Genomic DNA, 12,530 nt, shown 5'->3' with positions numbered 1-12,530 from the left:
TACATTCTTTTTATCATAGTATATATATAAATATATATTAGCAGGGATGCATTGGAGATGGCAGATCAGATTAATAAAAAGATCCAAATGTATACGAGAGTTGGCATAGGATCTCTCTGGTTTAATACATGGTGCCAGTTGTTTGACGAACCGGAATACATTAATGATCAATTATCTTGACGAATAGATTATACTTAAAAATTATATTGGTTCTGTTTGTTTAAACAGATTATAATATTCTGATTCTAACTTGATTTGTTTGGAATTTCAGGAAGAAAAAGTTGTTAAATTATTGTATAGTCTCTGTTTGTTTAAACAGAGTAATTGCCTTTTGGCATGTGTTGGTACATACGTTAATTGAAGATGGATTCGGTTCTAAGAACACGGACATTTCAAAGGTTTTAAACCTACTTGTACCAGTGGTAACGTATAAGCCACAACGAAAGTCTACGAAAATTCATTGGTATGAATTTTAAGACTTATTGATAAAAGAAAATACGTTTTCTTTAAAGATGATGATGATATGCGAAAATTCCATATTTGATATTATCACGCGTAAGGGTTGATATACATTAGAAATGTGAAATGTCACAAATTGAAAAATCTGAGCAATGATGTTATCTAGCTGAGTTGGTTGCTGGGAGATGAATATTAGTTGGCTAGATTTAATTTGTGAAAGTAACTAAAAATGTAGAAATCAAATCGCCTGAAAATAAGTACGTTTCAATGATGGAAGAAAAGAAAAATATCATATCAATCGGTGAATATGCGGTATAAAAAGCTTCTGTATGATGAGTTACAGGTAGAAAAGCTTCCGTGTGATACCACCGTTAGTCAATTGATCTCAACGAGTGTCATCCTTGTTGATTTTGTAGAATCAAAGGATAACACAGCGGATCCGCTAACCTAGAGGTTAAACCGAGATCAAATTGATAAATCATCGAAAGGAATGAGACTAAAGCCCATAGAGAAGAGGCGTTATGTGAAGGAAAACCCTACCTAGTTGACTGGAGATCCCAAGAAATAGGTTCAAAGGGACAACCTAATTGCATAAACCTTATGCGTTCACTGTGGGGGTTAAACCCACGTCCATTCCTAGATGTAAACAGTGACACCAACGGAAAAAGGTTAAGCTATAGGCTTTTAATGATACATTGTGCGTCAGGTATTCTGAGCAAATAAATCACCTATGTTAGAGTGAAGTGGGGTCGCTTCGATGGAGACTAGTGGAGCCTAGTTATCTTAAACTCTCGCAGAACCAGGCGATGTTCATGACCATAACGTACATAACCATGAGAACCACACCGTGTTATGTTGATATCTGTGTGAGGTATATCACTGATTACACAAACGGCAGAATAGTTCAAAGCATCGCGTCTACTAGTCAGCCAGTAAAGTAAATATACTTTCACAAGGGAAGGTTCAAGGCACATTAGCTACCTATCCTATGCAGATATCTTCTGTAGAAAGTTATCACCACATTTTAATCGTCCCGTTTCTAATTTTATTCATGTGGGGGATTGTTGGAAAAATTTGAATAAAATTATTTAGTAATTTAAATACCAACAAACACCTCCTTTCATGAACAGTCGTGTCCGTCGTGAACAGTCGTGTTCATATGTGAACAGTCGTATCTGTCCGTGTACAGTCGTGTTCGTTAGTGAAAAGACATATCCTTTCGAGTTCTATTTATATAGAATGGATTGTCAAATTCACAGTAAGTTGAAGTGAGTTGAAAGTGTTTTTGAAATAACTCTTTGTCTGTTCATGTTGTTCTTGTTTTCCTACTCCGGTGATAACTAGGCTACACACAGTTTGAGTTCGCTTGCGTAATCTGTTGTATCCTGGGAGACGATCGTCAATAGCGACGACATCTGTCTTAAGGAAACTGCTAATACAGGCCTCAGATTTGTCTAACTCCATTCTTTTAATTTTCTAGTTTTACTGTTTATATGTTTTTCTGTGTTTGTTTGTTTTTTGGTTAATCACATCTAAACAGACGTAATTGTTTGTCTAACAATCTTAAGACATAATTACGTTTGTCTAACAATTTTATACAAACAACCATTATCAATTATCTAAGTTTTAGCAAACAAGTTTATACAATCGACTTGTCAAATTAGCTAACCAAAAAGGTAATCAGATAATCAGCTAAGAGCTATTTACCAAACTGGTCCTAAATCTTTTGACTTACAGTGATTCCATGATTTAAACTAAAATATTTAAGTGTGTTATAAAAAAAAGGTTAAACTCAATAAACACTTAATGCACTAATTTTAAGCGGTGAAACTGGTTATCAAACGGGTTTGAGTCATTTTTTTGAATATGAAATATAAATGTTCAATTATTCAACAAATCAAAATCATGTACTATAGCATTGGAACTTTTCATTGAAGGAATAATTACAAGAGCTTCTGAGTAGGAGGTGACAATGAGGTGGGGTAGGATGCGTTCATCACCACACTTCAAATAACTAAGGTTGTGGATGGATTGAAGGAATTTTACTTGCCTTGACAAAGTATCATTACTTTGTGTATTTTCACCATTGGATGATGAAGTATAAAATTAATCCAATGATTAAAACACACAAAATAAGACTTACTTTGTAAAAAACAAAGTAAAAGCATAGCCTTTACCTCCTCATGAGATGTGGTTTCATTTAGTTTATATGTTGGTGGATGGACGGACAATATATTCTCCTTGAGAGCTGTTGTATATCTCTTTGAATCTTCAACATTTTTTTTTGCTCATTCTTCTTTTTGTTGTAAGATCCTTAGGTCATTAGCTGGGGTTGTCTGTAGATGTCATCAATGGTAGTGTGGAAGAAGAATTCTTACCCTTTAATACAATAGAGATCTGAATTTGGCAAACGTGACATTGTAGAAATCTACAAAAACTACATTAAACATAACAAAAACTCAATTAATAATCTAAATTTACAAAACGGAACAAATAGAAACTACAAAATAATAATCTAGAAAAAAACTACATAAAACACAACTTTCTCAACTGATAAATAATTAACAATTTACAATGAGAAGAGAAATGAGAAGATACGATGATTCCATGAAAAAAACAACTAGAGAAACAAAAGAAAGACTAAAAATGATACCATATTGAACTCTCTGAGAACATAATGTAAAAGAGAGAAAGAACACATGCAGGGCGTTTTAGGACAGTTTATATATTACGCAATTAATAACCGTAACAGTTAAAAGGTCTGGACTCAAGAGAGAAAATTAGCGCTTAGAATGCCACAATGAATAATTGAATGTAAAATGGTATTCCAGAGGGTTCTCAATTTTCAAAAGATTCATTTAACACATGATAAATTTGACTTTTTATAACGAGCTATACACGTAATCCATTACAAATATTCGATCCATTTTTTGTTGACCAGTGCATTTGTAACGAGCAAATACAACACGCGTTAGAAAAAAGTAATTTATAATGGACCTCCCTAAGCCTATTACTAATAGTCCAGTCAACTAGCGATCGTTACACAAACACTAATCGTAATGGGACGAATAACAACACGTTATGATTAGGCTGTTACTAATGAATTTTTCTATTAGTGGCAATATGGTGAAGATTAGGGTTTATATTATATTTTGTAGACTTTTTTTAAAAAGAGGAAGAAGAGGAGGACAAGGCGCGAGCAGTTTAGAGGGTGAATTAGGATTTTGGTTTTGATCCTTCATGGGCAAGAAGGCTCGTGTAAAGGTTGAGAGATTACAATAATATATGGTGTGTATATATACACACACTAGGAAATAATAATTTAGACTAAAAAGATAAATACAAAGTAAGAAGATAATTATTCAGTAAAGATAGTGTAATGAGAATTTTTTAATGTTAGTTTTTATTTGATGAGTTTAAAGTGTTTGTAGAATAAATAAATTTAGTGATATTTAGGTGAAGTGTCTCCAAATGAATATGTACGAAGTGTCTACCCAATAAATATTTCTCATTTACTCCATGCTGAATTTCAATTAAAATGGACAATCAGTTATCAAGTCCATAGTTTGTTTTGTGTTCTAGATTCAATTCAAGTACAATTTTAGGTGGAAAATTGGTATTAAATGTAAACAATAAAAACTAAAACGTATAATAAAATAATCAGAATAATGGCTTTTACTTATTTGTAAATAGATAAAAATAAGAGAGTATTTAATTTGCATATGTATATGTACATAAATAACGACAAAAATATAATATTTTCCTTTTAGAAAATTGCATGTGCTTTCTTTTTATTAGGATGTGCTGCTTACAGAAAATTGCATTTACCACAAACAACGTTAAAACTCATATCCCAACAAAACCACTCAATTAATATTATTTCAATAACATCGATCTCTTATATAGATTCCAACCTCACATAAGTAGGAGCTCCATCCTCATTTTTTTTTTTCTTTATTTTTTTTTTTTATTTTTTTTTTTAGGAAGACTCAATATTCATTTGCATTCTAAATTTTTCTAAAAAATTTAACTGGCTCTCTAAATTTTTAAATTGTTTCGATAGCTTTCTAATTAACTTGCTTCAAATGTCCAGTTAGTCTCCTAAACTTCAATAAAATATAATCAATTAATTGTTCAGTTGTAAAAAATTAAATTAAATGCGAAAGATATATTGTACGCGTCTTAAAAAAGGTAAAATGAAAGTCGAGGTATGCGGTTCTAATATTAGAGAAAACAAGTTTTACAGTCGAGCAAGTAACAATTTTCTTTTTAATCTATTCTACGAATTATGCAATAATATTTTAAGGCGCGTGTACCACATCTTCCGCGTGCACTTTACTTTTTCACAACCGAGTGATTAATTGATTACAATTTATGCAAGTTCATGGAACTAACTGAACATTTTATACAAATTGAGATGACTATTAGATATTTTAAAAGTTTAAAGACAATCAAACTTTTTGGACAAATTCAACAAAAAAAAAAAAATATTAAGCCTTTAAAAAAATAATAATAAAAAAAAATACTATATATCCCTTTTAGGATTGAACAAGTCTATTATACTATTACATTGTAAATATTAGAAAAATTCTCCTACTAATCAATAATCAAGTTCGACATTAGGTTGATAAAAAAGAGATAAACATTTTTGGAAAAAAGTGTCAATTTAACTTTATGTACAAATAGCTCTATTTAGTTTTAACATTTTAAATGATATCAACTTAACTATAAGGCCTAATGCATACCCAGCCTCCTAAAGTTGTCCGTTTTGTTCATTTAACCTCCTCACCTTACGGGACAACCCTTTAACCTCCTAAACTCCATAAAAATGGTATTTCTCATCCCCTTAACTTGTCCATTTATCCCCCCAACTCATAGAATGTCCTATTTACCCCCTTAACTCCATAAAAGTGGTATTTTTCACCCCTTACAATCCGTTATCGAAGCCTAAATTGATAACTTTTTTTAAACGTTAAACCTATATTTATGTTTTCCATAAAAGTGGAACCTAAATTGATACTTCCCCAAAAATCATAGGCCCATTTCGGTACATTATCCCTACATATAATGTATTTAACTTGTTTATATTAATGTTCTTGTTATTTGTATTTTTTATTCGTTCTTTCTCCATTCAACTTTTTTTACTACTATAAAGGGATAAGAAATACCATTTTTATGAAATTAAGAGGGTAAATAGGATCATAAGTGGTGAGAAATACCACTTTTATGGAGTTAAGGGGGTAAATAGGATATTCGATGAGTTGAGAAGGGGTAAAATGACAAAGTTGGACAAGTTAAGGAGGTGAGAAATACCATTTTTATGGAGTTTAGGGGTTAAAGGGTTGTCCCGTAAGATGGGGGGATTAAATGAACAAAACGGACAACTTTAGAGGGTTGGGTATGCATTAGGCCAACTATAAATAATGGAATTTGACGCTTTAACGTTTGTAAAACATTATCGATTTAAATTTGGGGCTAATTTGGTATCATTTAATAAACTTTGGGTCTAAAATAGTGCTATTTTATACAATAGGGCTATATTGATACTTCTCCAAAAATCCCGAGACCACTTTAATACCTTATTCTTAAAAAATTAGTTTTTAATTTTTCTTTAAGAAATATTGATTATTGTTTCAATGTTCATGGAAAAATTAGGTTGTACCAAACTAAAGTTTTTTAAGAAGAAATCCAAAGGTTTCATTCATTGAAAAAATAGTACATTTTTATATAAGTAATTAAAAAATTAAAATCCAGAAATAAATCGAGATTATTAATTTATTTAATATACATTTATTGAGATTTTACTGTAGTAGATCGATCATAAGTTTTATTCAATAAAGATTATATCTTAGGTAAAAAATTGAAGAAGTTGAGACCTTTTAAAGTTTTTTTTTTTTTTTGAAAGTTGGGGACAAATGAAGAAGTCCTAGGAATCGCAACAAGGTATGACATCACCTAAGCCTCCAAACCCAAATCCGAATATATTAAAAGATAGAAAAAGTCACAAAAAAGTCAATAGAGTGAAAGAAACAACCCACAAACTAAGCGAACCGATATAAGGTTCGACCGTTAAAATTGTTCCAGAGAAAGCTAGAACAAAAAATCGGAAAAGAGTCCCACCACATAGCATCAGAGCAAGTCCTACCAAAGTTTGCCTTTGTATTCAACCACCTTCACAAAAATTAAGTCGTGTTACAAGGCTCGGCCGTTAAAATTATTTCAGAGAAAACTAGAGCAAAAAATCAGAAAAGAGTCACACCACATAACATCAGAGCAAGTCCTACCAAAGTTTGCCTTTGTATTCAACCACCTTCACAAAAATTAAGTCGTGTTAGCAAGAAAATGGCGATTTTGCTTCGCGTAAACAGATTACGTGAAATCTGCGAAGAGCAAATCAACAAGAAAGGGACGATTTTGCTTCGTGCAAACAAACTACGCGAAATTTGTGAAGAGCAAATCAACAAGAAAAGGACGTTTTGACTTTGCGAAAAAAGATTACACGAAGTCTGCAAAAAAATCATGAAACACTTGATTATTTTAGCTTCACAGACTTCGTGTACTCTTTTTCGCAAAGTCTAAACGTTCTTTTCAACCTATTTTTCCTTGCAGACCTTCGCAAAACTCATTTCGCGAAGCGATTTTCTAAAAAAAATGAAGATTAAACAATAGATACTTACATTATTTCCGACTTTTATCATTGAAATCGACAATAACCATATGATAAACGCAGAAAAGCACGAAGTATAACGTCGAATAACCACGCAGAAAAGCACGAAGTATAAGGTCTGAGAAAGGGAAGGAGAAACCGTGCACTTAGAAGAGGAAGGAGAAGGGGAAGATGAAAGATCTGAGGTATTTTGGAAAAGCCACAATAATATAATCTAAATATGTAGTGGATTAGATAAGTATTCTAAATATATAAATAAATCCAATTTTATAATTTTTCCTTTTATATTTTTAATAGTTGGAAATCAATTTTTTTTAGATGTTTTTTTTTTTTGATAAAATTTAGATGTAAATATTATAAAAGGAAATGTCTATTACATTTGCTAGAAGAACGGTCAATAATGTGGCTCATGCGATCCCACACAGTGCATTGTCTTTAGATTCGATTAGGAGTTGGCATAATGCATCACCCTTTTTTTTTTTTTTTAAATCCTGCATCACCCTTTATTTATACACTACTTAAATGCACATGTAAGCTCTTTGATTAATTGAAATACCTGCCTCTTAAATCACTAACCCTTCTCTTACTTGTCTTCGGTTGCTGCTGTTTAGTTGAAGACTTCTTCCTCCCACTGTTTTCATTTTTTCTGTTTTTGTAGTTATTTTCTTTTGTTTGTGTTAGTTTTGAGTTGGATCCTATATATTTCATCGTATCTCTGTATCCGTTTGAACTGCGTTTGGTGGTTAAACTTTCTGTTTTTGCAACCATCTCTGTTTTAGCAAGGACATAAACGATAGATCTTATCCGTAGATCACTGGATCTACGTGGTTGCAGAAGAAAGGACTTAGATCCGAAGGTTCAGAATGGTTCCAAAGCTGAAGATTACTACAGTTGCTTTGCGGCGAATTTGGAGTTACGATCTATATATAGTTCAAATGTTGTTTATGTTTAATGTACCTTTAATGGCGTTTTTTGCTTTTAATAGTCGTTTTCTTGCTTTTAATAGTCATTTTCTTGCCTTCGTGGACTATGTATTAGGCTTTTGCCTATATGTATGTAAGGTTTTATTCCTTACTGATCTCTTATGTACTTGCAATTTTATGATTTAATGAAATATTAGCATTCCTATCACAAAAAAAAAAAAATTGAAATACCTGCCTCTCCAACAAAAATTCTCTAACTGCTCCTTCCCGGTCTTTTCCATTTTCATCAATTCTTCATCAATTTCATCCATTAATCTTCCTATTAATTGAATGTTTCTTCTTTTTCAAGTTGTAGTCTTCTATTTAAGGAGGAAGAAAGAAAAAAAGTCTTCCTTTTTCCTCCTTGCATTGTTCTGTTGTTTTATTTTTATTTTTCTTTGTTCAATAAATTATAGTTGAATTGCATATATTTCACCAAATCCCTTATTCCGCTTGAATTGCATATGTTGTTTGTTATCTTTTCATTGATAACTTTTTTCTGTTTTAGCAAGAGCAGAAATGGTAGATCTTATACGTAGATCGCTATATCTACGTGATTGCAAAAGAAAGGACTTAGATCCGAAGATTCAGAAGAGTTTAAATGCTGAAGATGAGAATACATGTGTTTTTCTGCAAATTTGGTATTTGAAGAAGTATATATTTTATCTATTGTTTGTTTTATCTGTACCTTTAATGGTTTATTTTGCTCGTTATAGTCGTTTTTTTACCTTTATGGATTTTGTAATAGGTATAACCTGTACTTATGTAAGGTTTTATTCCTTACTTTTCTTATTGTACTTGATATTTTCGTATTTATAAAATGATGTATGCATTTTTATTAAAAAAAAAAAAAAAACGAAAAAAAAATTGAAATACCTTCCGTTTGTTTTAAATTTTTTTTTATAAAAACATTATCACAAAATTAGACGGATAAAATAATTAATGCTTTTTAAAAATTGAATTATATATAAATGGTACACAAATTAATGTATTAGAAAAAAAAGATAGTTGGTTAGTCTATCAAAATGAGGATGATGAGTCAGGTCATGGTGCTTTTAGCTATATAATTCAAAGCCGTCTCTGTGGTGGGAAAAAACAACTCACTTATCACGTTGCTTTCATTCTGATTCCTTCCCATTGTAAATTCCAACTCTCCTCCTTCAATATAATGCCTCTCCTTCTCCGCTTTTCATTTTTTTAAAGGGAGAGCAAGATTCCTCCACTCTTAGACCTTCCTTCCATCTTCATATTCATCAGGTCTTCTTCAATATTATTGCCTGCGAATTTACTGAAGATCTGGTACTCCTCACATTACCTTTTTCAATCTTTTTTTCAGCTCCTTTTGGAAAGGATTTGGGATTATTTTGATCGCATCCATTAATATTTTCGTGGATATTCAACGCTCTGATAGTGTTTTTATCTGTGTTCTGTGTTTGCCGATTCCTAGGCATGATCTTTATTGATATTGAGCTATATTTTTTATTTTTCGGAATATGAAGTTGAGATTATTGGTTTTTCAGATTTTAGTTTCACCAGATATCTCTCTGTTTTTGAGGTTGAATATTGATTTTAGGAATGAAAGTTTGGTCAACCATTCCATTGTTTTAATTTATTGGATGCGCTGATTCAGTAGTTTTCTAATGTTTGATTGATGAAATCGATGAAAAAATGAGATCATTAGTTTCAATTCAAATTCCTTGATTTTTCAACAAGTTCTGGAGGAGAGGAAGATGTTGACTTTTAATTTGTTTTCCCACAGTTGGATTATTCACCTTTGATGGAAAAGTCAAAGTTGCGATCGTGCATTCTACGTTTGGATTTTAATGTATTATTTGGATTTGATTTGTTTGCTGAAAACGTCTAAAGTGTAGAGAAATTACTCCTTCAAAATTAGCTCAACTTGTTTATATCTTTGCACTTACTATTGTTATAGTCAATTGACAGTGAAACATGTTTCTGTGGAGAAAGAGCTCTCAAAATCATCAGAAGGAGAATGATTCTGCACAGCAAGATGCAAAGGTAATTAACTCTTTGAGGTCTATGTTCACGGCTCAATTTGGTTATTCAACTCAGATTTATTTGACTCAAAATGAACTTTGAGTATCAATTTGGTCTTTTGATTCGTTAGATTTGATCAAATTAGTCCAAATTACTTGTCAACATATCAGTTTTGGACTAATTTAAGATGATAAATTATGGACTAAATTGATACTCAACTCATTTTGGATCAAATTGATTCTAGGAGCCGAGACGAGGTCAACAACCCTTTATTTGTTCACCTTATAATGCAAAACATGACATTTCAGTTTCACTTATCCATAATGAGATTAAAGAAGTTGAAAACAGAGCAAATGGAATTGGATAAGGTTGAAAATGTTAAAATGGGTTTGCCTGTGAACAGGTGAGTGAACTAAGGGCAGCTCTTGAACCACTATCGGGGCGTAGTTCGAAATACTGCAGTGATGCATGCCTAAGGAGATATTTAGAAGCTCGAAACTGGAATGTGGACAAAGCAAATAAAATGTTACTAGAGACACTTAAGTGGAGGGCATCTTATAAGCCTGAAGAAACCCGTTGGGTATGTATGTCAAAATCTATATCGAATCTAATCTTTTCTACATCATTTTCTTCATGCTCTTAAAATGCAAAATCACTTCTTTCTTTCCCTTAAACTAACTTGTATTTTAACCTTCCATTCGGTGCAACATAAGTGAAAATGTATTCAAGTATATATTCATTCTTATGGTTGAGTTATTTTATTGGATTGTGATTTCATAAAGATATTTCACTGTCCGTCCAGCATGAAATATCACATGAAGGCGAGACTGGCAAAGTATTCAGAGCAAATTTTCATGACCGATATGGGAGGACTGTTCTTGTAATGAGGCCAGGGATGCAGGTTCCAACTTTTCTTATTCCTTATGCATACAATTTGAACTCTTTTTTCCTATCAAACTAGTCTAAAAGTGACATGTGTTCTCGTAATTTGTTGACACGTTTAACTTTGGACTGATTTGATAACAAATCCCAAACTGATTTTGACAAATTTTGGCAGAATACATCATGTGCAGAAGACAATATAAGGCATTTGGTGTATCTGATAGAAAATAGTATCCTGAACCTTGGAGAGGGACAAGAACAAATGTCTTGGTTGATAGACTTCACAGGATTGTCATTGAGTAACAATGTCTCAATTAGAACAGCTCGTGACATCATTAACATTTTACAGAGTCATTACCCTGAGAGGCTTGCTATTGCATTTCTCTATAATCCACCTAGAATTTTTGAGGCCTTCTGGAAGGTACCTACCTTTATTCTCATTCATTATAAACTCCACTTTTGTCAATTTGGTCAAATTAATGATAGTTTTATACTTGGTTTAATTAGGCAGTGAAATACTTTCTGGATCCAAAAACATTTCAGAAGGTAAAATTCGTATATCCAAAGAGCAAAGACAGTGTAGAGCTGATGAGGTCGCTGTTTGATGTGGACAATCTAACCAGTGAGTTTGGGGGCAAAGCCACTATGAAATACGACCATGAAGAGTTCTCAAGGATGATGGTTGAAGATGATTCCAAAACTGCTAAATATTGGGGATTTGATAACAACCCAATACCTTTTGTAAAAGCAGAAACCTGACTAAAATTATTACCAATGGCTGAAACATTAATTGCGTATAAGACCAATATTACATGAAATACACATGCCTATATTAATTTGTATAGGTGGCTCTTGCTATGAACTACCAACATGATTCTTCTTTTTTCTGTGCTTTCTTTCTATGCCTTCAATTATCCAAACTAGCACAAATAAAAACATGTTTTTTTTGTCAATTTTTAATCAAGGACATTTTTTCTAACTTTTTCCACTTGCATATATCAATTAATCAATTTCAATGAATTAAGCGTCATTTTAGCCCTTAAAATTGTCGGACTAGTTCAGTTTAATCCCAATCGAAATTTGGATATCAACTCATCCCTAAAGTTGACTGATAAATTAGTCCAAATACAATACTTAAAATTTAGTCAAATTTGTCAAATATTACAAACTTCAACACTGAGTTGATACATAAATTTTGATTAAGACTAAACTGAACATGTTTATCAAATCTAAAGGCCAAACCAAACCTTAATTCGAATTTCAGTATATATATATAAATATATATATATATATACTACTACTACTACGATGTGCAAGATTTACCATAAATTATTACTTTATTTATTATTTAGATTAAAACACATTGTAGAAAAGAAAAATTGCAAATTAAAACTTACATTCGATCATTTTGGATTTTTTGTTTATAGTTCTCAATTTGAATTTAATTTCGCCATTAAATATGGTTTTCATAATCGAATAAACCAATTACATCAAAGAATATTTGCCAATCATTCACAATAATACTTCACTGTCACTTTTTTTATTAAAAAAATCTACTTTAA

General features: G+C 31.7%; 1 protein-coding gene across 4 annotated transcripts; it reads left to right on the top strand.

Moving 5' to 3' along the window:
* Positions 1 to 9,159: 9,159 nt before the first annotated feature.
* Positions 9,160 to 11,855, top strand: LOC136205016 (CRAL-TRIO domain-containing protein C23B6.04c-like). 4 transcript variants are annotated; one of them, XM_065995567.1, is made up of 7 exons: positions 9,160 to 9,387; positions 9,848 to 9,913; positions 10,033 to 10,107; positions 10,490 to 10,666; positions 10,889 to 10,987; positions 11,144 to 11,389; positions 11,476 to 11,855. In XM_065995567.1, the coding sequence occupies exons 3-7, from the start codon at positions 10,039 to 10,041 to the stop codon at positions 11,725 to 11,727; spliced, it is 843 nt and encodes a 280-aa protein (XP_065851639.1). In that variant the 5' UTR covers positions 9,160 to 9,387; positions 9,848 to 9,913; positions 10,033 to 10,038; the 3' UTR covers positions 11,728 to 11,855. The 4 variants fall into 4 exon arrangements, with proteins under 4 accessions (XP_065851639.1, XP_065851638.1, XP_065851637.1 ...); XM_065995566.1 differs by having other exon boundaries at positions 10,022 to 10,107; XM_065995565.1 differs by lacking the exon at positions 9,848 to 9,913.
* Positions 11,856 to 12,530: the final 675 nt, after the last annotated feature.

Source organism: Euphorbia lathyris, chromosome 1, assembly GCF_963576675.1.
Source record: "Euphorbia lathyris chromosome 1, ddEupLath1.1, whole genome shotgun sequence".
Classification (NCBI taxonomy): Eukaryota; Viridiplantae; Streptophyta; class Magnoliopsida; order Malpighiales; family Euphorbiaceae; genus Euphorbia; species Euphorbia lathyris.
The sequence above is the reverse complement of the archived record's forward strand: the minus strand, read 5'-3'. Positions and strand labels throughout refer to the sequence as shown.

What these genes read in the sequence shown, in the direction of transcription:
- LOC136205016 (XM_065995565.1), top strand. Translation starts at nt 10,039, where the DNA reads ATGTTTCTGTGGAGAAAGAGCTCTCAAAATCATCAGAAGGAGAATGAT. An exon ending in CTGCACAGCAAGATGCAAAG is followed by an intron (nt 10,108 to 10,489) that starts GTAATTAACTCT and finishes GCCTGTGAACAG; the next exon opens with GTGAGTGAACTAAGGGCAGC. An exon ending in TAATGAGGCCAGGGATGCAG is followed by an intron (nt 10,988 to 11,143) that starts GTTCCAACTTTT and finishes AAATTTTGGCAG; the next exon opens with AATACATCATGTGCAGAAGA.